The sequence below is a fragment of the Poecilia latipinna genome, unplaced genomic scaffold (genome assembly GCF_001443285.1).
Source record: "Poecilia latipinna isolate Pla-1442-1.1 unplaced genomic scaffold, P_latipinna-1.0 Scaffold367, whole genome shotgun sequence".
In the NCBI taxonomy this organism is placed as follows: domain Eukaryota; kingdom Metazoa; phylum Chordata; class Actinopteri; order Cyprinodontiformes; family Poeciliidae; genus Poecilia; species Poecilia latipinna.
Window position 1 is genome coordinate 328,294 of NW_015112983.1, and position 25,534 is coordinate 353,827.

At 35.8% G+C, this 25,534-nt stretch overlaps 2 protein-coding genes across 2 annotated transcripts; both read left to right on the forward strand.

The window, feature by feature from the left end:
• The first annotated feature begins 17 nt into the window (after positions 1 to 17).
• Positions 18 to 9,832, forward strand: LOC106949864 (aminopeptidase N-like). The gene is made up of 9 exons (XM_015036403.1): positions 18 to 185; positions 5,500 to 6,217; positions 6,336 to 6,478; positions 7,767 to 7,903; positions 8,044 to 8,170; positions 8,721 to 8,875; positions 9,105 to 9,218; positions 9,311 to 9,454; positions 9,701 to 9,832. The coding sequence occupies exons 2-9, from the start codon at positions 5,616 to 5,618 to the stop codon at positions 9,815 to 9,817; spliced, it is 1,539 nt and encodes a 512-aa protein (XP_014891889.1). The 5' UTR covers positions 18 to 185; positions 5,500 to 5,615; the 3' UTR covers positions 9,818 to 9,832.
• On the forward strand, positions 5,889 to 25,029 carry LOC106949863 (aminopeptidase N-like). Its single transcript, XM_015036401.1, has 22 exons — positions 5,889 to 5,902; positions 11,226 to 11,231; positions 13,252 to 13,969; positions 14,088 to 14,230; positions 15,519 to 15,655; positions 15,796 to 15,922; positions 16,473 to 16,627; positions 16,862 to 16,975; positions 17,068 to 17,211; positions 17,443 to 17,508; positions 18,003 to 18,068; positions 18,178 to 18,353; positions 19,538 to 19,614; positions 19,744 to 19,877; positions 20,028 to 20,083; positions 20,171 to 20,318; positions 20,410 to 20,501; positions 20,584 to 20,694; positions 22,259 to 22,426; positions 23,498 to 23,638; positions 24,278 to 24,359; positions 24,491 to 25,029. Exons 3-22 carry the CDS (start codon positions 13,368 to 13,370, stop codon positions 24,644 to 24,646), a joined length of 2,895 nt encoding a protein of 964 aa, XP_014891887.1. The 5' UTR covers positions 5,889 to 5,902; positions 11,226 to 11,231; positions 13,252 to 13,367; the 3' UTR covers positions 24,647 to 25,029.
• Positions 25,030 to 25,534: the final 505 nt, after the last annotated feature.

Below are 25,534 nucleotides of genomic sequence, written 5' to 3' on the forward strand. Positions count from 1 at the left end.
TTTTTTGTTAAATCTGAGAAGGTTGTACCCTCCCTACGTTCCCAGGAAGACCTGTGCTAGCTCCCACCGCCAGGCGCACAGATGCTGACCACAAGTCTCTCATCAGCCAAGGATCAGGATCACTCCAGCTGAACCTCCACATCTCATCAGGCTCAAAGCAGGACATAAAGAGACAACATCAAGTGGTATGTACTAAATTCTCCTTGCAGGTCGCTGTAAATCTGCCCACATGCTGCACTAGAGGAAAGGTTTTCTAGCTGTGTTAAAGGTGGAGGTTTCTCAGGGCTGGAGACGGAGAAGCAAAAAAAAAAAAAAAGGCTGTTGCTCAACTTTTTACGAGTAGTGCATGAATACATCATACATTTTCCATTATTGAAGCACTTCAATAATATAGTCAGTTGCTTTTTCTACCTTCTAAAATAATCTTGGATGAATTTGGCCAAATAGAAAAGCAAACCAGCTTTGTCTTGAGTTCAAATTGAGACAATCCTTTCATATTTGTGGTGAAGAGCGATACCTGGTGGTTTGATCTTTCTTTTGTTAAAAGTTTGACTTTGTGGTTATGCTGCATGTCTCCTGTTTAAGGAGCCAGCTTCTGGTTGTAAATCCTGCAGCTCCAGCAGATGCTAGTCACTTCTACATTTAGATTCTGTAGGGAAACACTTAGGAGATGATAATGAGGTGAATGCAAAACACTGCCTACTTTTCCTTGATGTTACTGGTCCTTTCACTTGTAAAAATAAGTTTTTATTTATTTTACTGAAACAGATTCACATGACTCCTTATGATAGCCGTGTGTCTGTTCACAGTACATGTAACCGTGTCACGGGTGGACACACGACTCTATTGTTGTAAATTTTTTACGCTGTGAAAATATGTGACTTTGGGCCCCCAAGAAAAACATTCCCCCTCGACAGGATTATCCTGCTCTCTGTTGGCAAGGTAGACAGTCAGTGGCCCGTTTAGCTGATATTTGATATTAACTTGGTGCTGAAGGACACGGTGGGAACGCTGGAGGAAAAACATGCAACACACTGCAAATTAGTTGGATTAGTTTGTAATTAGTTATTACAAATCTATAGTAGTTTTTTTTTTTCTGTGAAAACCTCTAAGGTCGTGTTTCATGTAATCGTCATGTGTTAAAAAAAAGTGTGTAAACGAACCTTATTGTTTATTTCCACACAGGCAAATTCCATTCCAAACCAAAATGTTTCGAAAAATATACAAAACTTCTTATCACTACCAAAAGTGAGAGAAAAATAAATATTGGTCTGTTCAGAACATTAGCAGTTTTTTCACATTCCTGTGAAAAACTCAAACATTTACTATAGAAACAGAAAAAAATGGCATTCCTGTGAATCACAGAGCTAACACTTAGTTCTCTAAATAGTGAGAACTGTTTCACATTTCTGCTGTATGGAGTTGACCAACTTCTATCACGTGAGAATCAGCCCAGAACATTTCTAAAAAAAAAAAAATGATGTCGTAGTTCTTGTGAAGCACTTTAGTCAGCTGACGTTGCTGTAAATGCACAATATAAATGAACTTTGACTTGACTTGACATGAAATTCCATAGTTCATCTGCATTTCTTTGTTTTGTTTCAGAAATGACGTTAAACTCGCCATTTCTAGCATTCTTAAATTGTAGCTAAGGATTTGCCACGTGGAAATATAATAATTATGTAAAACTGAGACTGATCTGGTTGAACACATCAGCCTCAGTTTTTTTAGTGTTAAAACATTTATTAAAAATGATGTGGATTGTATTAACAAACACACAACAAATTAAATAAAGTTCTACATGTTGCATGTTTGAAAACCAAGAAAAGCGTTTTTCAGCAGATTGTTGTGTTGCTTTTTACTCTAAGCGCTGTTTGCCAACTCTAGACTAATAGCTGTATTTTTGATAGATGGCCAACGTAATTACAGTCTGGGTTGTTTTTATAGGAACCTAAATCAAGTTGTGACTTGGCACAAAATTGATGGACAGAGATGCACCCTCTAACTCTATACAGGGCACATTTAGGGTTATGAGATTACATAACCCTAAATGATTACATTAGTGAAATACACTGCCTTGCAAAAATATTCCTTCCTCTTAAAACGTTTTGTCTCGTTTCACCCAAAGACATCAATGTATTTTATTGGAATTTTATGCAATAAATCAGCACAAATGAGAAAAAAAAAACAAAAAAAAAAAACATGTGAATTGAGGAGCTAATTATAAACAGTTTTGAGATTCCAGAGTTTCTTTTGAGAGTGTTCACAAAGACTTACTTTGACGTTTGTCTAACCTGATGATAATGGCAAGCAGATGGGAATAATTTAGCAGTGCACTAACGATCAATTCCCTTTGTGTCAAAGTGTTTATGATTAAGTGTCATTCTCCTTGAACTTATCAGCATATTATCAATCTTAAACTAATAAAATCTACAGATAATACTGATAAAAATGTGTCCTTTAACTCAACACATTGCCTTGTTTGCTAAACAAGTTATCAAATGTTATTCAATAAACTCCTTAGTTGGCACATTTACTTAAATGTCAGGCTGAAATCCAAACTACAAGTGTTTGGATGTTAATGGAAAAAGTAACTATATTCTGCCAGCCTACTGTAAACTGTCTCAGAAGCTCTTCACTAAATCAGAATGGTTTATCTTAGCAAAATGGGATTTCTTTTATTTAAACTGACATTTGAAGGATTTTTATTGACGGCTAATCACAAACTATGACACATGTAACTCTCTATTAATCATTTCTAGCCAGATGACTATGTTTTTTTTTTTTTTTAAATAAAGGTCAATAATTACCTGAAACGTGAATCTTTCACTTTATCAGCAGATTCAGTCGGCTGAGTTGTCGACGTACAGAGTCAGATTTAGTCAAGTTTTAAGTTATTCATTGATTTTTTTTATTACGCTTATGTGAGGATATGATCTGAGCTTTATACTGAAAAATTCAAGTGTTTTTTTTTTATATAAATCAACATTTTTAAATGTTTCAGATTTCAATATGTCCTGTTTTTAAGGTGTGCTGTATCTTTAAATATGAAATGAAGAAATCTATTTGACTATTATTCTGTTTTGCAACATTGACTCCAATTTGTATGTTTTTATATGATAAGGATTTTACTACTATAATTTCATTGTTACATGTTAAAATAATTATATTTACACAAAACCTCTAAAAAGAAAGGATAGGCTTCAAGTCTTTGTCCTTTTCCTGTGTGGGCATTTCATGTCCTTCCTTTGCATGCTTGGGTTTACTTAAATTTTCTTTGTTTCCTCATCATGCAGGTTAAGTTAAGATGTTTCTGTAACCTGTCCAGATTTTACCCTTCTAAAACTATGGGAGTATTTAGGTGATAAGGCAGTACATGTTGCTCAGTACAGAGGAAGGAAAGAGCATTGACCTGGAAAGGATGAGCTGAATTTTTTGCCGCAGATGACACAAGCAAATGGTGTGCTCTGTCTCTAAAACTTGTCAGATTTTCAGTAATCAGTTTTTACTAGTTAATAATGTAATTATATATTTTTTAAATTGAGCTTGAGAAAAATCATGAAACTTCATAAACTTCAAAATGATTTTATTTTATTTTATTTTTTTTTGCAGATCTGACCAGCAAGACTTGAGATGTTTTTCTAGAATTTGTACCAAATGTGTGTTTTTATTTTATTTTATTTATTTTTTTAATTGTTCATAGAACAGCAGGAATGAGTATTCTGGACCTACACGAATACTTGAAACACTTTCAACATCTGTACACTCAGGGGATGAAAACAGCAAACTGCTGACAGTTTTTTTTATTTAAAGGTTTAATGAATAACAATTTACTCACTTAACTTTGTAACTAATGATTAATTGACTGAGCATTAATGTTTTAGCCCATGAGATAAGACTCCAGGGTGATGTCAAGCCAAAAGCATGTTTACAGATTATTTATTTTACATTTTATCATATTAAAACCATAAACTTTTATTCTATGGGTGTTTAAATAAAAAAAAATGGTTTTCACATTTTTTTTTCTTACAAAGAAAAATCAAACAAGTGTGGCATACATTTGTATTCAACCACCATTACTCACGAGGTAATTGTGGTCAATTCCCCTGAATAAGATGTGAACAACCACTTGTTTTTCAAAAGACTGAATATGTGTAGTTTAATCTTTCAAACTAACAGCTTAAGCTGTTGGAAGGAAAACCCTAATATGTGAATAAATTATATCTTGATAAAAGGTCCAGAGAACTTATTTTAAAGCAAACATAAAGAGAAAAATTGTGATCAGATTCCACTGTGACCAATAGTTTATCATAATGCCGAACTGTATGTTCTAAGAACAGAATCACTTGTACTAAGGATTTAAAGCAAACATGTTTGCTCTTCATGTGAATTAAAACTTTGTAAGACAAATCAGTTTGTTAAAAAGCAGTCAAAGTAAAATGGAAAACTTTTGAAGACCATCAGAAAACCTGAAGAAATGTTGATGTAGATTACCTAAAGAGATTGTAGGTAGTCTAATAAGGGATGTTACGAAACTTATTGAATACAAAACAAAAGTTCCAATCTGTGGACATGCTGGTTTGCAAGCTGAATGTCCATCAGAATCTTCAAAGATGTCCAGATGAACTGAATGTCTTTGCTATGGAAGCTGTGCTATCTGGACGTCCTATCATATTGAACATTTTCACAATGAGTATCCGTGATGTTCTTTTACTCAAACTAATGGGTGTGTAATTTCTTTGGTCAGCTCAAAACATACACCAGAGCATAACAATGTGCTGCCAGATTCACCGTACAGACATTACAAACTTTCTAAAGATAACTTCTGACAATTTAGAATGTTATTTGTAAGGCTAATTTATTTTAGGAACTTTATCAGTAAGTGGAACACATTATATAGGTTGACTATACTAAAATGAATGTTTGAAAGCCTTTTTTTTCCTCTTAATTGTAATGAATTTTGATTTACTTCTGATGAAAACATGACATTTAAAATTAGAATATTTCCTCAGACCAATAAAAAAAGAACTATTTTTAAAAACAGAAACGTGGACTTAATAAAACACATGTTTATTACCTGCTTAATTGTTATATTTTTTAAAATGTACTTTAAATTTGACAGAAGAGACTCATTGGGAAGTATGATTTATTGAATATCACTGCATACTGAGATTAAATTACAGAGATAGACTCTATTATTTTGGTGACCTCTAAAGTCAGGTGGTTGCACTGGATTTCATTTGGTGGTTTTGGAGAAAAATGAGACAAATACCAACGCACACCACACTTTTCAAATGTTTATTTCTAAAAATATTTACACTCGTACATCCCTTCTCCTTGCTTTCACTACTATGTGTAGCTTCGTGCTGGTGAAGCACATAGATTTAAAAAATAAAATAAAATATGCACTGAAGTTTATGATGTGAAAAACTGGAATAGATAAAACCTGTTTAAATGATTTAACAAATGATTGAATTCTTCTCTACTTTTGTTCTTTAGGTGTTCCGTAAAGATCTTCTTGCCATGTTTAATACCTCAACCATTAACAGAGAAGAGCTCCAGTGTCTTGGGTAAACAGTGACTGAGGACCCTCAGAGTTGAACCAAGAGTCAGATATGGGAAAAGTCTACAATATCAGTAAAAATGTGGGCCTTGGACTTCTGGTACTCGGAGTCAGCGCCGCGGTTACAATAATTGGTTTATCTATTGCTTATGATAAGCAAAGGGCCAAGACTCAAGGTAAGCCTGGAGATGAAGCTGATACGGGTAGCACATCTATACCGCCGACGACCCCCTTCACCCCAAGGGAACCCTGGGATTACTACAGACTTCCAGACTCTCTTGTCCCTCTGACCTACAATGTGACTCTATGGCCCAGACTGAAGCCCAACGCAGACAACATGTACATCTTCACTGGACATTCTTCTGTGGTCTTTAGGTGTAAGAAAGAAACAGATCTCATACTTATCCATGCCAACAAGCTGAACTTCACCATGTACGGTGGCAACCATGCGAAGCTGAGTGGCCAGGGTGAAGCTGCCGCGCCTGCCATACGGAGCACTTGGCTTGTGGTGAGGACGCAGTATCTTGTTGTTCAGCTGAGCAGCAAACTAGCCGTGGGAAAATCCTATGAGCTTTACACAGAATTTAGAGGGGAGCTGGCAGATGACCTGGAGGGTTTCTACAGGAGTGAGTACATGGATGACGGTGTAAAGAAGTAAGAAGTGATGGATCATTTTGCGCCATATTCACACTTTTGACTAAGAAGGCTTTGTTGTTCTATTTACCATCCTGCTGTCTGTTTTGTGGTTACGTTTAACTTGAACATTTCTCAGAGTTGTCGCCACCTCTCAGATGCAAGCAACGTATGCCAGAAAAGCGTTTCCCTGCTTTGATGAACCAGCCATGAAAGCAAATTTCAGCGTCACCATTATTCATGAGCGAGGCACCGTTGCTCTCTCCAACGGCAAGGAAATAGGTTGGTTTCAAAAATATATTTTTTTTTTACACTTTGTTCAAAATAAATATGTTAACACTTTAGCTAACAAAATAAAAATGCTCAAGTGTGGTGTGTTTGAAGACAGACTGACATCACACTGTCATAAAAACGTCTTTATGGATATTTGTGACTGTTATTAAGTGTGATTTGGTAAATTATGACAGTTTTAATAAAATGTTGTCATTGTTTAAAATGCCTTTGTTGTGACAACTTGACATTAACCAAGAATCATCATCTGTCATAAATATGATGGGTATTAAATATCAAACGTTAACAAGTTATGTATCCGTGTATTAATACACACCCTGCCATTTGTTGTTAGACCATGACAATTGTGTCCTTAATATTTTTTCCTTATCAATCAAACGTGCTACCACTGTGTTTGATTGTTGGTATGAAGTTCGTTGTCTAAAATGTTCTCTTAGCTTCACTCCAGAAGTAACGGCATGCACATTTTCTAAAAAGTCTGTAGCTCTCCAATGGATGAAATTTTTGCCCAGGCTCTTTCGTGAATACTGATTTTAACTGAGTCAAGTGAGGCCTGCACTGCTTTAGATGTTGCTCTGGATTCTTCTTTGACCTCATAAATGAGTCGTCAATAAGGCCCTGAAGTGTTTCATATAATGGCCACTCATGGGAAGGTTCATCATTGCTCTGTATTTTTATGTCTGTCGATGATGGATCTCACTGTGATTCCCTAATATCCTTTGCTTTAGAAATAGCTTCATAACCAGGTACAGGCTGATAGATGGCAAAGATTTTGCTTGTCATCTGTACTTGAATTTATTTATTTATTTTTTATATTTGTCATATGTTGCTTTTAGAAAACAGTTCATGTGTCAGAGAGGTCCTGTTAAGGGATTTCTAGCAGGAATCAAGCCTGGGTGCAGTTTGGGAAATTGAAATCAGCTCATTAAAAAAGTTTGCTTAATCAAAACTAATTCATGATTTAACAAGTGCTAAGTTATTTTTCCAGAAAGATTCAGGCTAGCACATGTTCTGTGTCTAATGTAAAAAAAATAATTTTATGAACTGAAATATTTAAGTGTGATTAAAAAAAGTAAGAAATGTGTAAGCTGAAATGCGTTTTCACATTCCTTTATTGGAAGATTCATTGCTTTGAAATTCTTTAAGGTGACATTTCTGTTGTTACTATCAAACTGTAGATAATAAATGACTTGAACAATTTGTAAGAAAATCTGTAATGTTTCACTGTCAATGCCAACAGAGTGTCAAAGTCTGGCTTTTTGTTTTTGTCTTTGCACAGATTCTTCAGACTCCATCCGTGATAATGTTCAAGTCACAGTTACTGCATTTGAACCCACTCCGAAAATGTCCACCTACATATTAGCATTTGTCGTCTGTGAATTTGGCTACATTCAGTCAAACGACAGCAATTTGTTGGTGAGAATAAATGTCCTTGTTCTTGATGTTCATTTAAATATTCAGGGATAACCTCACGCTACTTAATTTGTGCACAAAATTGGCCTTAAGACAGCCAACCCACACCATTTCACCTAATTTGATTGTAATTTTCTTTACAGATTCGAATATGGGCTCGAAAAAAAGCCTTAAATGATGGGCAGGGCAATTATGCTCTTAATGTTACAGGACCGATCCTTCAGTTCTATGAGAGATACTACAACGCAACTTACCCGCTCTCTAAATCAGGTAGGTTACATGTAAAATAAATATTTTGTTACAAAGTAGTTGTGGGATGGAAATTTGTCTTCTTAAGTGCCTTTGGAACAATGGAGTAAAATAAAGAAGATGGTGTATTTATACACCATCTTAGCATCCTTAAATATATGGACGCTAAGGCTAAAACTGAGGGCAGAGGTGTAGAAACCTTTCAGAATACTAACAGCCCAGCAAGATGAAGCTTTCATTTATATCTAAATAACCTTTTACAAATTAGTGTCCATCCAGTGAAGTTTGAATGCTCTGTGAGATCCTGAGTGAAATCAGCTTAAGCAAGAGTTAATTGACAAAATAAGAATGCTAATGCTATGGATAACCAAAACTCAAACTAAAAACAAGACGATGCTGAATGATTATGAGAGCAAAGTCTTTTTCTGTTTTTATTATTAGTATATTTCCTTAGTTATTCACTGTAATCTTGTGTGACATCTTCTCTAGTCAGGATGAAGCAAAACGAACCTATACTATGTGAAATGCTGTCTGCTTGGTTTTATAAAACAGTTTCCCTTGGTCTCTGTAGATCAGATCGCTCTTCCTGATTTCAATGCTGGAGCCATGGAAAACTGGGGTCTGGTGACATACCGGGAAACAGCCCTGCTCTATGACTCCAACCTTTCCTCCACAGGAAACAAAGAGAGGGTCGCAACTGTCATCTCTCATGAGCTCGCTCACATGGTATGCCATTCTTTTCTTCACAAACACCTTACTAACATGTCAGAGGTGTTGAGTATCTCAAGTACAGAAGGATTTTTCTGTTAAATCCGCTTCCTCTTTTTTCAAGTGGCTTTTAGGTTAGACCTATACCAGGCCTGTGTTGACCAGAATCAATCTATTAAGTCATTTTTGCTTTAAAGTTGCTAACTGAGATTTCATCATGACAAAATATTAGATTTTTTTTTTCTAGTGGTTTGGAAACTTGGTGACTTTGCAGTGGTGGAATGACCTGTGGCTAAATGAAGGCTTTGCTTCATACGTGGAATACCTTGGAGTTGATTTCGTTGAACCCACCTGGAACATCGTAAGATTAAAAACAATGAAAAGCTCTCAAAGCCTTCCCAGTGAATATGGCTGCAGAAAGTTTTGTCCTGACTCCTTTCTGCTTCAATCCAGAAAGACTACATCATTCTGTACGATGTTCAGAAAGTGTTTGCCATAGACGCCCTGGCCTCTTCTCACCCATTGTCCCGCAAAGAAGAGGAGGTTAATACGCCTGCCGAGATTAGTGAGATGTTCAACACCATCTCTTACAACAAGGTTGGATTTTTTTTAGGAAGTGGCAGCATTTACATACTTGCTTAGAAGAATGACCAACAAGCTTGATAAAGTTGTGATAATCACAGTCAGGGATTTATGTAGCTGTCCCTACATGATCTTGGCCCTGTAATTTGAGGCACTAATCCAACACAGTGTGTTTCGCCATTGTTCTGAATCAACAGTGTTTTCTTCATATGAAGTTCAAACTTCTTGAATTCTTGTGGTTTAGAAGTTTGTTCTTTTCAGGGTGCAGCGGTGCTTAGGATGCTGTCAGAGTTTCTCAGCGAGCCTGTGTTTGCCAAAGGACTCAGTGTGGGTAACAGCAACACCAAGAAACATTATTTCCATCTTCTTTGTGGTTAGATATCCTGCTAAATTCAATTTAAAAACAAAAGTGTTCATTTTATTTATTTTTATGAAGTTGCAACAACATTTGAAAGTGTGTACATGCTTTGACTAATACTTTCCAGAAACACCTTTTTTGGTTTAATGTTAACATCCAGTCATTTTAGGTTGATCTTCTATAATTTCCAGTGAATTTAATTAACCTGACATAGTTCACAGTTTTTTTAAAAGACACTGATCCCACCATTTCACTGGTGCTGTCACTTGTGAGTTTTTNGGCAAGCAGATGGGAATAATTTAGCAGTGCACTAACGATCAATTCCCTTTGTGTCAAAGTGTTTATGATTAAGTGTCATTCTCCTTGAACTTATCAGCATATTATCCATCTTAAGCTAATAAAATCTACAGATAATACTGATAAAAATGTGCCCTTTTACTCATCACATTGCCTTGTTTGCTAAACAAGTTATCAAATGTTATTCAATAAACTACTTAGTTGGCACATTTACTTAAATGTCAGGCTGAAATCCAAACTACAAGTGTTTGGATGTTAATGGAAAAAGTAACTATATTCTGCCAGCCTACTGTAAACTGTCTCAGAAGCTCTTCACTAAATCAGAATGGTTTATCTTAGCAAAATGGGATTTCTTTTATTTAAACTGACATTTGAAGGATTTTTATTGACGGCTAATCACAAACTATGACACATGTAACTCTCTATTAATCATTTCTAGCCAGATGACTATGTTTTTTTTTTTTTTTAAATAAAGGTCAATAATTACCTGAAACGTGAATCTTTCACTTTATCAGCAGATTCAGTCGGCTGAGTTGTCGACGTACAGAGTCAGATTTAGTCAAGTTTTAAGTTATTCATTGATTTTTTTTATTACGCTTATGTGAGGATATGATCTGAGCTTTATACTGAAAAATTCAAGTGTTTTTTTTTTATATAAATCAACATTTTTAAATGTTTCAGATTTCAATATGTCCTGTTTTTAAGGTGTGCTGTATCTTTAAATATGAAATGAAGAAATCTATTTGACTATTATTCTGTTTTGCAACATTGACTCCAATTTGTATGTTTTTATATGATAAGGATTTTACTACTATAATTTCATTGTTACATGTTAAAATAATTATATTTACACAAAACCTCTAAAAAGAAACGATAGGCTTCAAATCTTTGCCCTTTTCCTGTGTGGGCATTTCATGTCCTTCCTTTGCATGCTTGGGTTTACTTAAATTTTCTTTGTTTCCTCATCATGCAGGTTAAGTTAAGATGTTTCTGTAACCTGTCCAGATTTTACCCTTCTAAAACTATGGGAGTATTTAGGTGATAAGGCAGTACATGTTGCTCAGTACAGAGGAAGGAAAGAGCATTGACCTGGAAAGGATGAGCTCAATTTTTTGCCGCAGATGACACAAGCAAATGGTGTGCTCTGTCTCTAAAACTTGTCAGATTTTCAGTAATCAGTTTTTACTAGTTAATAATGTAAAATATATTTTTTAAATTGAGCTTGAGAAAAATCATGAAACTTCATAAACTTCAAAATGATTTTATTTTATTTTATTTTTTTTTGCAGATCTGACCAGCAAGACTTGAGATGTTTTTCTAGAATTTGTACCAAATGTGTGTTTTTATTTTATTTTATTTATTTTTTTAATTGTTCATAGAACAGCAGGAATGAGTATTCTGGACCTACACGAATACTTGAAACACTTTCAACATCTGTACACTCAGGGGATGAAAACAGCAAACTGCTGACAGTTTTTTTATTTAGAGGTTTAATGAATAACATTTTACTAATGATTAATTGACTGAGCATTAATGTTTTAGCCCATGAGATAAGACTCCAGGGTGATGTCAAACCGAAAGCATGCTTACATATCATTTATTTTACATTTTATCATATTAAAACCATAAACTTTTATTCTATGGGTGTTTAAATAAAAAAAAATGGTTTTCACATTTTTTTTTCTTACAAAGAAAAATCAAACAAGTGTGGCATACATTTGTATTCAACCACCATTACTCACGAGGTAATTGTGGTCAATTCCCCTGAATAAGATGTGAACAACCACTTGTTTTTCAAAAGACTGAATATGTGTAGTTTAATCTTTCAAACTAACAGCTTAAGCTGTTGGAAGGAAAACCCTAATATGTGAATAAATTATATCTTGATAAAAGGTCCAGAGAACTTATTTTAAAGCAAACATAAAGAGAAAAATTGTGATCAGATTATATTGTGACCAATAGTTTATCATAATGCCAAACTGTATGTTCTAAGAACAGAATCACTTGTACTAAGGATTTAAAGCAAACATGTTTGCTCTTCATGTGAATTAAAACTTCGTAAGACAAATCAGTTTGTTAAAAAGCAGTCAAAGTAAAATGGAAAACTTTTGAAGACCATCAGAAAACCTGAAGAAATGTTGATGTAGATTACCTAAAGAGATTGTAGGTAGTCTAATAAGGGATGTTACGAAACTTATTGAATACAAAACAAAAGTTCCAATCTGTGGACATGCTGGTTTGCAAGCTGAATGTCCATCAGAATCTTCAAAGATGTCCAGATGAACTGAATGTCTTTGCTATGGAAGCTGTGCTATCTGGACGTCCTATCATATTGAACATTTTCACAATGAGTATCCGTGATGTTCTTTTACTCAAACTAATGGGTGTGTAATTTCTTTGGTCAGCTCAAAATGTACACCAGAGCATAACAATGTGCTGCCAGATTCACCGTACAGACATTACAAACTTTCTAAAGATAACTTCTGACAATTTAGAATGTTATTTGTAAGGCTAATTTATTTTAGGAACTTTATCAGTAAGTGGAACACATTATATAGGTTGACTATACTAAAATGAATGTTTGAAAGCCTTTTTTTTCCTCTTAATTGTAATGAATTTTGATTTACTTCTGATGAAAACATGACATTTAAAATTAGAATATTTCCTCAGACCAATAAAAAAAGAACTATTTTTAAAAACAGAAACGTGGACTTAATAAAACACATGTTTATTACCTGCTTAATTGTTATATTTTTTAAAATGTACTTTAAATTTGACAGAAGAGACTCATTGGGAAGTATGATTTATTGAATATCACTGCATACTGAGATTAAATTACAGAGATAGACTCTATTATTTTGGTGACCTCTAAAGTCAGGTGGTTGCACTGGATTTCATTTGGTGGTTTTGGAGAAAAATGAGACAAATACCAACGCACACCACACTTTTCAAATGTTTATTTCTAAAAATATTTACACTCGTACATCCCTTCTCCTTGCTTTCACTACTATGTGTAGCTTCGTGCTGGTGAAGCACATAGATTTAAAAAATAAAATAAAATATGCACTGAAGTTTATGATGTGAAAAACTGGAATAGATAAAACCTGTTTAAATGATTTAACAAATGATTGAATTCTTCTCTACTTTTGTTCTTTAGGTGTTCCGTAAAGATCTTCTTGCCATGTTTAATACCTCAACCATTAACAGAGAAGAGCTCCAGTGTCTTGGGTAAACAGTGACTGAGGACCCTCAGAGTTGAACCAAGAGTCAGATATGGGAAAAGTCTACAATATCAGTAAAAATGTGGGCCTTGGACTTCTGGTACTCGGAGTCAGCGCCGCGGTTACAATAATTGGTTTATCTATTGCTTATGATAAGCAAAGGGCCAAGACTCAAGGTAAGCCTGGAGATGAAGCTGATACGGGTAGCACATCTATACCGCCGACGACCCCCTTCACCCCAAGGGAACCCTGGGATTACTACAGACTTCCAGACTCTCTTGTCCCTCTGACCTACAATGTGACTCTATGGCCCAGACTGAAGCCCAACGCAGACAACATGTACATCTTCACTGGACATTCTTCTGTGGTCTTTAGGTGTAAGAAAGAAACAGATCTCATACTTATCCATGCCAACAAGCTGAACTTCACCATGTACGGTGGCAACCATGCGAAGCTGAGTGGCCAGGGTGAAGCTGCCGCGCCTGCCATACGGAGCACTTGGCTTGTGGTGAGGACGCAGTATCTTGTTGTTCAGCTGAGCAGCAAACTAGCCGTGGGAAAATCCTATGAGCTTTACACAGAATTTAGAGGGGAGCTGGCAGATGACCTGGAGGGTTTCTACAGGAGTGAGTACATGGATGACGGTGTAAAGAAGTAAGAAGTGATGGATCATTTTGCGCCATATTCACACTTTTGACTAAGAAGGCTTTGTTGTTCTATTTACCATCCTGCTGTCTGTTTTGTGGTTACGTTTAACTTGAACATTTCTCAGAGTTGTCGCCACCTCTCAGATGCAAGCAACGTATGCCAGAAAAGCGTTTCCCTGCTTTGATGAACCAGCCATGAAAGCAAATTTCAGCGTCACCATTATTCATGAGCGAGGCACCGTTGCTCTCTCCAACGGCAAGGAAATAGGTTGGTTTCAAAAATATATTTTTTTTTTACACTTTGTTCAAAATAAATATGTTAACACTTTAGCTAACAAAATAAAAATGCTCAAGTGTGGTGTGTTTGAAGACAGACTGACATCACACTGTCATAAAAACGTCTTTATGGATATTTGTGACTGTTATTAAGTGTGATTTGGTAAATTATGACAGTTTTAATAAAATGTTGTCATTGTTTAAAATGCCTTTGTTGTGACAACTTGACATTAACCAAGAATCATCATCTGTCATAAATATGATGGGTATTAAATATCAAACGTTAACAAGTTATGTATCCGTGTATTAATACACACCCTGCCATTTGTTGTTAGACCATGACAATTGTGTCCTTAATATTTTTTCCTTATCAATCAAACGTGCTACCACTGTGTTTGATTGTTGGTATGAAGTTCGTTGTCTAAAATGTTCTCTTAGCTTCACTCCAGAAGTAACGGCATGCACATTTTCTAAAAAGTCTGTAGCTCTCCAATGGATGAAATTTTTGCCCAGGCTCTTTCGTGAATACTGATTTTAACTGAGTCAAGTGAGGCCTGCACTGCTTTAGATGTTGCTCTGGATTCTTCTTTGACCTCATAAATGAGTCGTCAATAAGGCCCTGAAGTGTTTCATATAATGGCCACTCATGGGAAGGTTCATCATTGCTCTGTATTTTTATGTCTGTCGATGATGGATCTCACTGTGATTCCCTAATATCCTTTGCTTTAGAAATAGCTTCATAACCAGGTACAGGCTGATAGATGGCAAAGATTTTGCTTGTCATCTGTACTTGAATTTATTTATTTATTTTTTATATTTGTCATATGTTGCTTTTAGAAAACAGTTCATGTGTCAGAGAGGTCCTGTTAAGGGATTTCTAGCAGGAATCAAGCCTGGGTGCAGTTTGGGAAATTGAAATCAGCTCATTAAAAAAGTTTGCTTAATCAAAACTAATTCATGATTTAACAAGTGCTAAGTTATTTTTCCAGAAAGATTCAGGCTAGCACATGTTCTGTGTCTAATGTAAAAAAAATAATTTTATGAACTGAAATATTTAAGTGTGATTAAAAAAAGTAAGAAATGTGTAAGCTGAAATGCGTTTTCACATTCCTTTATTGGAAGATTCATTGCTTTGAAATTCTTTAAGGTGACATTTCTGTTGTTACTATCAAACTGTAGATAATAAATGACTTGAACAATTTGTAAGAAAATCTGTAATGTTTCACTGTCAATGCCAACAGAGTGTCAAAGTCTGGCTTTTTGTTTTTGTCTTTGCACAGATTCTTCAGACTCCATCCGTGATAATGTTCAAGTCACAGTTACTGCATTTGAACCCACTCCGAAAATGTCCACCTACATATTAGCATTTGTCGTCTGTGAATTTGGCTACATTCAGTCAAACGACAGCAATTTGTTGGTGAGAATAAATGTCCTTGTTCTTGATGTTCATTTAAATATTCAGGGATAACCTCACGCTACTTAATTTGTGCACAAAATTGGCCTTAAGACAGCCAACCCACACCATTTCACCTAATTTGATTGTAATTTTCTTTACAGATTCGAATATGGGCTCGAAAAAAAGCCTTAAATGATGGGCAGGGCAATTATGCTCTTAATGTTACAGGACCGATCCTTCAGTTCTATGAGAGATACTACAACGCAACTTACCCGCTCTCTAAATCAGGTAGGTTACATGTAAAATAAATATTTTGTTACAAAGTAGTTGTGGGATGGAAATTTGTCTTCTTAAGTGCCTTTGGAACAATGGAGTAAAATAAAGAAGATGGTGTATTTATACACCATCTTAGCATCCTTAAATATATGGACGCTAAGGCTAAAACTGAGGGCAGAGGTGTAGAAACCTTTCAGAATACTAACAGCCCAGCAAGATGAAGCTTTCATTTATATCTAAATAACCTTTTACAAATTAGTGTCCATCCAGTGAAGTTTGAATGCTCTGTGAGATCCTGAGTGAAATCAGCTTAAGCAAGAGTTAATTGACAAAATAAGAATGCTAATGCTATGGATAACCAAAACTCAAACTAAAAACAAGACGATGCTGAATGATTATGAGAGCAAAAATCTTTTTCTGTTTTTATTATTATATATTTCCTTAGTTATTCACTGTCATCTTGTGTGACATCTCCTCTAGTCAGGATGAAGCAAAACAAACCTATACTATGTGAAATGCTGTCTGCTTGGTTTTATAAAACAGTTTCCCTTGGTCTCTGTAGATCAGATCGCTCTTCCTGATTTCAATGCTGGAGCCATGGAAAACTGGGGTCTGGTGACATACCGGGAAACAGCCCTGCTCTATGACTCCAACCTTTCCTCCACAGGAAACAAAGAGAGGGTCGCAACTGTCATCTCTCATGAGCTCGCTCACATGGTATGCCATTCTTTTCTTCACAAACACCTTACTAACATGTCAGAGGTGTTGAGTATCTCAAGTACAGAAGGATTTTTCTGTTAAATCCGCTTCCTCTTTTTTCAAGTGGCTTTTAGGTTAGACCTATACCAGGCCTGTGTTGACCAGAATCAATCTATTAAGTCATTTTTGCTTTAAAGTGCTAACTGAGATTTCATCATGACAAAATATTTGATTTTATTTTTTTTTTCCTAGTGGTTTGGAAACTTGGTGACTTTGCAGTGGTGGAATGACCTGTGGCTAAATGAAGGCTTTGCTTCATACGTGGAATACCTTGGAGTTGATTTCGTTGAACCCACCTGGAACATCGTAAGATTAAAAACAATGAAAAGCTCTCAAAGCCTTCCCAGTGAATATGGCTGCAGAAAGTTTTGTCCTGACTCCTTTCTGCTTCAATCCAGAAAGACTACATCATTCTGTACGATGTTCAGAAAGTGTTTGCCATAGACGCCCTGGCCTCTTCTCACCCATTGTCCCGCAAAGAAGAGGAGGTTAATACGCCTGCCGAGATTAGTGAGATGTTCAACACCATCTCTTACAACAAGGTTGGATTTTTTTTAGGAAGTGGCAGCATTTACATACTTGCTTAGAAGAATGAAAGTTGTGATAATCACAGTCAGGGATTTATGTAGCTGTCCCTACATGATCTTGGCCCTGTAATTTGAGGCACTAATCCAACACAGTGTGTTTCGCCATTGTTCTGAATCAACAGTGTTTTCTTCATATGAAGTTCAAACTTCTTGAATTCTTGTGGTTTAGAAGTTTGTTCTTTTCAGGGTGCAGCGGTGCTTAGGATGCTGTCAGAGTTTCTCAGCGAGCCTGTGTTTGCCAAAGGACTCAGTGTGGGTAACAACAACACCAAGAAACATTATTTCCATCTTCTTTGTGGTTCGATATCCTGCTAAATTCAATTTAAAAACAAAAGTGTTCATTTTATTTATTTTTATGAAGTTGCAACAACATTTGAAAGTGTGTATGTGCTTTGACTAATACTTTCCAGAAACACCTTTTTTGGTTTAATATTAACATCCAGTCATTTTAAGTTGATCTTCTATAATTTCCAGTGAATTTAATTAACCTGACATAGTTCACATAGTTTTTTAAAAGACACTGATCCCACCATTTCACTGGTGCTGTCACTTGTGAGTTTTTTTTTTTTTTTTTGCATAGGGGTGATTGGAGGTTATTTATTTGGCAGGTTTAGGACACACACACACACACACACAAAAACAAAGGTTGAACAAGATTTTTCTTTCACATTGTCATGGACATGTTTGTCATAATGATTTATTAAATGCTTTACATGTTATTTCTTCCTGTTTTGTTTTCCTTATAGTCTTACCTCAATGAATTTGCCTATAGCAACACAGTACATACAGATCTGTGGGGTCATCTCCAACAGGTTTGTCAAAGTTCAAAGCTGACAGATGTGCTGTGCTTAATTTCATTTGGGTATCCAGAAAAAAATATAAAATACTTTTCTTCTTTTTTTCCCCCTTTTTTTCCTCCAGGCAGTTGCTGACACACCAGATTTGCATATTCCCTGCTCTGTACGTGACATTATGAACCGCTGGACTCTCCAAATGGGCTTCCCAGTGGTCACCATTAACACCAGAACAGGAGGAATCAGCCAGAAACACTTTTTGTTGGATCCAGATTCGAAAGTGGACAGGCCGTCCCAGTTCAAGTACAAATGAGTTTTCCTTTATTATTCTTCTTCAATTTGATAATGAACAATAAATTGGAGTTATTGAAGATGGCACACAAAATGAATAGCTTAAATCCTGGGCTGCTGCAACCTACACTGTTAACTTAGGTTAGTTAGAGTTACTTACAGCTACTAAAACCCAGAATTAAAGTTAGGAGAAAATGTAAAAGTTACACAAGACCAATAAAAAGAAAAAAAAATATTACAGAAAACTTGACCTGTTAACAAGGTTGTCCATGTTTTTTCCGGACTTTGTAAATTACACTTAATACTGGGCTCCTTGTATCAATGCAATGTGACATGGAGGCAATCAGCTTGTCGCTTTACTGAGATATAAAGGAAACTTGCTGTAAACCATGACAATGAAAGAAACTTCCTTTATAATTTTTTTTTTTTAATTCAACAATTGAATTTGTGCTAATGCTGGAGTCATGAGATTTCCCAGAAGTTAATGATTTGGATCAGGTTCAAAAGCCGCCACTTTCTAAATCTGAAAGTTGTACTTTGTTAGTCCCAGTGGGTAATTTATTTGTAGCCTTTCAGTCCTGCGATTACCATTTGTGTCTGGGCTGAAACTGTAACTTTTAAGGCTTTTTTCTTGAAATTACATATTCGGTAGCAGAGCTAATGAGAGCGATCTAAATGCAGCCACTATGCTATATTTTTTACACTGTTAAAGAGAAATAACATTCTAGCACAACACAAAACAGTCTGGATAAATTACACATCAAACCACTCTTCATAATTTACATTATGCATTTCATGATATCGTAAAAAAATAAATAAGACGTAAAGGTAAATAAATAAATAAATAAATAAATAAAGAATTCAATCTATTTAGAATTAGGGCTCAACCTGCATGATTTACAGAAGTAACCTTTGGAGCCAATAATGCAAAGTGAGTTTTCTTTCGAGATTCTGTAAGATTTAAAGAAACTTAGGCTTGAAATATTTCACTCCATGTATGATATACATGTAGAGTGAAATATGTTTTAAATTCATTAAAATACAACTGCAGGTCTCCAAATATCATTTTTATAGGAATCCTGAAAAACATTTTATTATCAGAGTTAGACATAGTAAATGCAACAAGCTGAATATTGTTTAGAAATATTAATAAACATATTGACATTAAGATTGTATCTTTTTATTTTTCTGTTTAGTTATACATGGTTTGTTCCAATAAAATGGATGAAAAATGGAGTGGATCAGCAACAATACTGGCTTCTGAATAAAACAGGTACGTTCACAGCGACATGCGCAGCAATGTCAGAAGTGTGAGAGCTCTGGAACAACATGTTTGACTTTTAACTCAGGGGTGAAACTAAATGCATGTTAATGTTCCTTAATACAATGCAAATCCTCCAAGACACCCATGCTCAGATGAGAGTTTCTGGACAGGAATGGGTACTAGCAAACACAAACGTGTCTGGCTACTTCAGGATTAACTATGATGCTGACAACTGGGATCGTCTCCTCTCTCAGCTTGACACCAATCACCAGGTAGGCAATGTACTATTTTCACTGACATTATTCTGTGTACACTAACGGGTCGGATAAACTGGTGTCTGCATCAAAATGCAAACCTCTCCATGAGTTTTATTAAAGTAAAGCCTCTTCACGTATTTGCATTGGCTTCTTTTCTTCTGTCAGGCTTTATCTGTCATGAACCGAGCTCAGATCATCGATGATGCATTTAATCTGGCAAGGTGAAAAAAAAAGTCATGAAAAAAATTCCACAATGTTTTTTTTTTTTTTTTTTTCAAGCATATAAAATACTTCTTTCTTTCATTTAGGGCAAAACTGATCCCCACGACATTGGCTCTGAGAACTACTCAATACCTGTCAAAAGAGAGAGACTATATCCCCTGGGCGTCAGCCCTGAGAAACCTTCGGTACTATATCCTCATGTTTGATCGCACCGAAGTCTACGGACCTTTGCAGGTTGATTTTATTTTGTGCTAAAAAGGACAAGCTCTTAGAGATAAAATGAAATTTCTAACCCCAAATATTCATTGTTACATTTCTGTTTTAGGCATACCTCAAGAAACAAATCGAACCACTTTTTGAATACTTTGAAACAGTCACAACAAACTGGACCAAAACACCAATAGAACACTCAGACCAGTAAGCAATAAGCGTGCACATAACATCTCTGACAGATACATTTTAACTTGAACTCCTCATAGTTTTAGATGCTTCTTTTCAGATATAATCAGATCAATGCTGTTTGGATGGCGTGTAGTATGGGTGTGGAGTCCTGCAGGAAACAAGTCAGCAGCTGGTTTAGACTGTGGATGGGCAACCCAGATCACAACCCGTGAGTATGAAGGAAATCGTATCTGTTTGTGCTTAAAAACATCCTATTTTTCCTCACAGAAATTACTGTGGAGAGCGTGTTTACCTAAGTAATGACCTTCACCTTCATTGACTATATTTCTCCAGTTCACCTCATAATGTACTTCCTAGATTTTTAGGTCCCAAATGAGGGATTTAACGAGTACGAAGGAATGTGTTGTTTGAATGCCCGCCAATAAAGTTATCTCATATGAATGTTTCTTTTGTGGTTCTAAAATTCATAAATATCTCGTTAGTTTATTTAACATAGACTGGGAACCTGTCCAGCAATTTGAAGGAATGATTACATGTTTAAATCTTTGACTGTAAAATCACCTCCAGTCACAAAAATATATATTTTATGTCTGTCTCCAGTTTAAGAAACCTTTAAAAAAATAAAATAAAAAAAAGTCTGTTATTTGTGGTGTAACGTCCAGTGATGATTAGTCAATCATCACTGACTGACTAATTAGTCCCTGTGGTGTCTCCTCTTCTCTCAGACAGTCTCTTGGTGAGTTGTGACTCTGAGTCAGTATGAAATGCAATAAATGTTTTTTTTTTCTACTTCTTTCATTTGAATTTTATGGGAAATTCCTGCAAAGATATTTTTGTGTGGTTTTGTTTTCCGCCATATCTTGGATACACGTTGTACGTCACTTTGTATTTCTAAATACTTTCACCATCATATCCAAATTGGTTCCAAATGCATAGTCAGAAGCCACCAAGACGACAGAAACACCTTTGTTAAAAGCAAACACCCTTCTGGTCTGATTAACCTTCTGACCGAAGTAACAGCTGTTTGTGCCAGTATTTCCCCCGCCAGCCAAACCTCGAGGCAGGACTGTGGGAACTGCATGAGCAAAAGGGCTCAGTAAGATTTGTGAGTGAGACAACAGACCAATTTAGGAACGCCATTTAGTAGCAGTTCTGGTGTTGAAATTTGTCGAGTAAAGTAGTTAAGAGAATTCCAGCTCCTTTTGTCTTCTTTCTTCTCTCAAATTGACATAGAGATTAAAATCCAAATTAGGCAGCAGCACTTATTTCTATAGGCTCTTGGGAGCTGGATAAACTCAGCTTAGATAAGAATCTTTTGAATTTTCTGTTTATAAAACTTTCCCTGTTTAGATATTGTGTATACAGTAGAAATGTTGCAGTCTCCTTGTACCTCAGATTTGGCTTTTTTTTTGAGGGAGGTGGAGTGGAGACATGACGGTCAGGATTCAAACAGGCTACGTCACTTAGTATGAGGCATCCGCTCTATCTGTACTCCTCACAATGCCCCCTATTTCTTTTTGCTTACTTAAATAATTGGTGCTTAAATCTTCTTGTGATCATTGATAAGATACATATTCAATTATGTTGATTACCAGTACCCTTTGATTCATTATATTTTACTGACATACTTATTTTAGTGTTCTAGCTATTATTAACCCTGAAACATGCAAAGAACTCTCTCTGCTTTTTTGAATTTTTGTTTGTGATAGAAATTGTTAGACATGCAGAAAGATAATTCATTCTTCTGATCTCTTATTCATTCTACTGACCAGGATTCCTTCCGACTTGAAAGCCACAGTTTACTGCAGCGCTATTGGCTTTGGTGGTGCTGAAGAATGGGACTTTGCCTGGAAGATGTTTCAGAACGCGTCTCTGGCATCGGAAGCTTCCAGACTCAGGTCGGCTCTGGCCTGCACCAAAACACCGTGGCTCTTGAACAGGTGGGTGCTGCTTTTGCATCCTGTGCTTTCCCAGCAGCAATATCATGGCTAGCTGCTTATTAAAGACGTTAAAGTGTTTAATCACAAAGTTAAATTCAATTTCACTTATTTCCTCCCAGTTTTTTTTCACCATTAATCTTACGTTTCTAGGGGCTATGGTCCCAGTTGCTTCTGTGGAGTAGGTGGAAGTTTTTATAAATGAATAATTCGGAGCTGATTTTGCAAATACTCTTTCAATTAGAAATATTTTCATGTGTAACTTAGTAGGATCTTTAAGAATTTGATAAATAAAATAAAAATCTGATGTTTAATCGACATTATGTCAAAACAACAAATAGAAATTTGCTAAATGATCCAGTTTGATGTATGGTGATCTGTTATGAAAAGTGTTTATTTACTTACTAATTATTTAGAACATTTAGACAAACTTTAGCAAATTTGCAGTGAGTTTAATCATCAATATACTTCAAGTATACTTGAAGATCACCATATACGTTGAAGGCCATTATTTTCACATTAGATACATTTTCTGTTAGTATAATGGCCTAAAAATCTAAATACATCTTAAATGCATTCATTGGATTGGTCAGTAGAGAGCAGCTGGTGAGAACTGTTGATGTATCTTCTTCTTCCTGAAGGGGCGTGTCATCTGTCAGCGGAATATGTCAACAGCTTCTGTTCCTGAGTGAAGTTCAAATACGGAAGGGTAGCTCAGGAGATAAGATCAAGCAAGACGTGATTTGCAAATGATCTTAACCATTATCATCGCTTAAAAGCTACAGACATCATTCAGTTTTAGATATGATGACAAAGCTGCAAATTTGAGTGAGATTGCATGAAACCCTAGACCAGTGGTTCCCAAACTTTTTCTTCCCCTAGGGGGCGCGCCCCACAGTTTGGGAACCTCTGCCCTAGACCAAGATGAGTGTTAGCAGTAGCTCTCAAAGTCTCTGGCAAAAGGGTTCGAGATGTAATTATTGTTGTTTTTTTCTTCCTGCTGGAAGTAACCATCCAAATTCTGCCTCCTAATTTTTTATACTTCTTCTATTTGGTGACTCTGTTTCGAGGCAGGTATCTGGAATATACCCTCGATCCGAACAAGATACGCAAGCAAGATGTCACCTCCACCATCCAGTCCATCGCAAATAATGTCATAGGAATGCCACTGGCTTGGAACTTTGTCAGAGCAAAATGGAGTTACATCTTCCAACAGTAAGAGGACGCTTCAATAAAAACAAAAAGCACATTACAGCATCACAGTCCAGAGGTTTTTGGGGAAGATTTCATGTGATTTATAAATACAAAGTAGTGCATAAATGTGAAGACAAAGAAAGGGGATACATGGTTTCAAATTCAACCCACTTTTAATCTAATACCGCTGAATAAAATTTGTTTAGATTAAACTTTTTACTTATGTTAGATAGCCAAGTCCAGAGCTGAATCCAGATGAGAATTTATGATCAAATATCTCTCCCTCCTGTCAGAGTGAGCGTGGCAAAAAAGAACAAACTAGTACTTCAGGCAAATCTGGTAAAGACAAACCCCTAAAAACTTGCAGCAAAAGAATGCTGAAGCTTTCTGAGGAAAAAAAACAAAAACAGAATGTCTCTTTAAAATCACACACTGGTTTTAACTGACTCGTGTTGCCGAGAAAAACAAGTTTTCTGCAGATATAATCATACCTTCTTTCAACAGTTATTCACAATCACGTCATAATATACCAGAATCCTATTTCTAGTGCACATTATTTTTGAGCTGGTTTTGGGATATTACACAAGTCACACATCTACTAGTTCATTTTTGTGTGTGTGCAATTTTAGCTCTTTGGTTCAATGCTATTTTTTGTCGAAGGTACGGAAGAGGATCTTTTTCCTTCTCTAATCTCATCAGTGGAATCACACTGAGGTTTTCCACAGAATTTGAGTTGCAGGAGGTATGCAGCCCACACAGCCACAAGCACACTAAACTACACCCGGGATTTTCCTGAGGCTATTTAAAGGAAAATAAATGCAATATATGCAGAGGTTCAGCTGTTTGTTTTCTTCTTCTTCTTCTCTCTCCCAGCTGAAGAAATTCAAAGAAGAGAACCTCCATGTTGGTTTTGGCTCAGCTACCATGGCACTTGAGCAAGCCATCGAAAAGACGACAGCCAACATAAAATGGGTGACAGAAAATAAAGCTGACGTGCTCAGTTGGTTTACTGAGCAGACTGTGAAATGAAATTTCAGATGACATGCAGCTTTTGTATTTTCTGGGATTTATAATTGAGAAAAACAGTAATGTAAATGAAAAATACAGCAAAATCTGCACAAAGACGTTCAGTTGTGATGCATTAATAGCGTCAGAAGCAGAAACAGTCTTCACTTTTTTTTATGATATCCTCACACTATATTTTAAAGATAATGATGTATGCAGAGTGTGATTTACTCTATATTCAATAAAGACGACACACTGATCTGGTATGAGGCAGAAGCTAAGATCATTAACTATGACTGATTTAATGCAGATTCTGATAAGTGTCATGCAAACTTCACACTGTGAATCAAATTTGTTTCCTTAAAATATCACCATTAAATAAATTAATAAAAAAACAACTTTCTTGCTTTCTGTGTTTGAGTACTGATCTAAAACATTTCACAACTAGATACTGTTGTAAAGCTTAACAATAAAGAAAATGGCATAAAAAATATATCCCAAAAAGTCTTTGTAGCATCAGTTGTACCTAAAGGCTTAAAATGTTCAAACATATAGATTATATCAGTATCAATATTCTAGATTATACAAAGAACTGTTTAAATTTTCAGGGAACACCATCTGATGTGCAGTCAGCTGTCGACACATCCACATTATAACAGATTAAAGTAATAGTTGTGTTATTTGTGTGGTGCACAATTAATCAAACAGGTACAACATGAAGGAGAAATTAACAGTTGTATGGTGAGTATGTGGCAGAACCTCAAATCAAATTCTGCTTAAGGGCCCCATAAATCTTTGGGTGAGCTCTGTCTGCAGGCTGAAACCTGCTGCCAGAGGAGATATGTTATTTTGTCTATGCAGTGCTTTGCAAAACCAGACTTTTTTTTAATGATAAACTGATGTAAAGTTGTG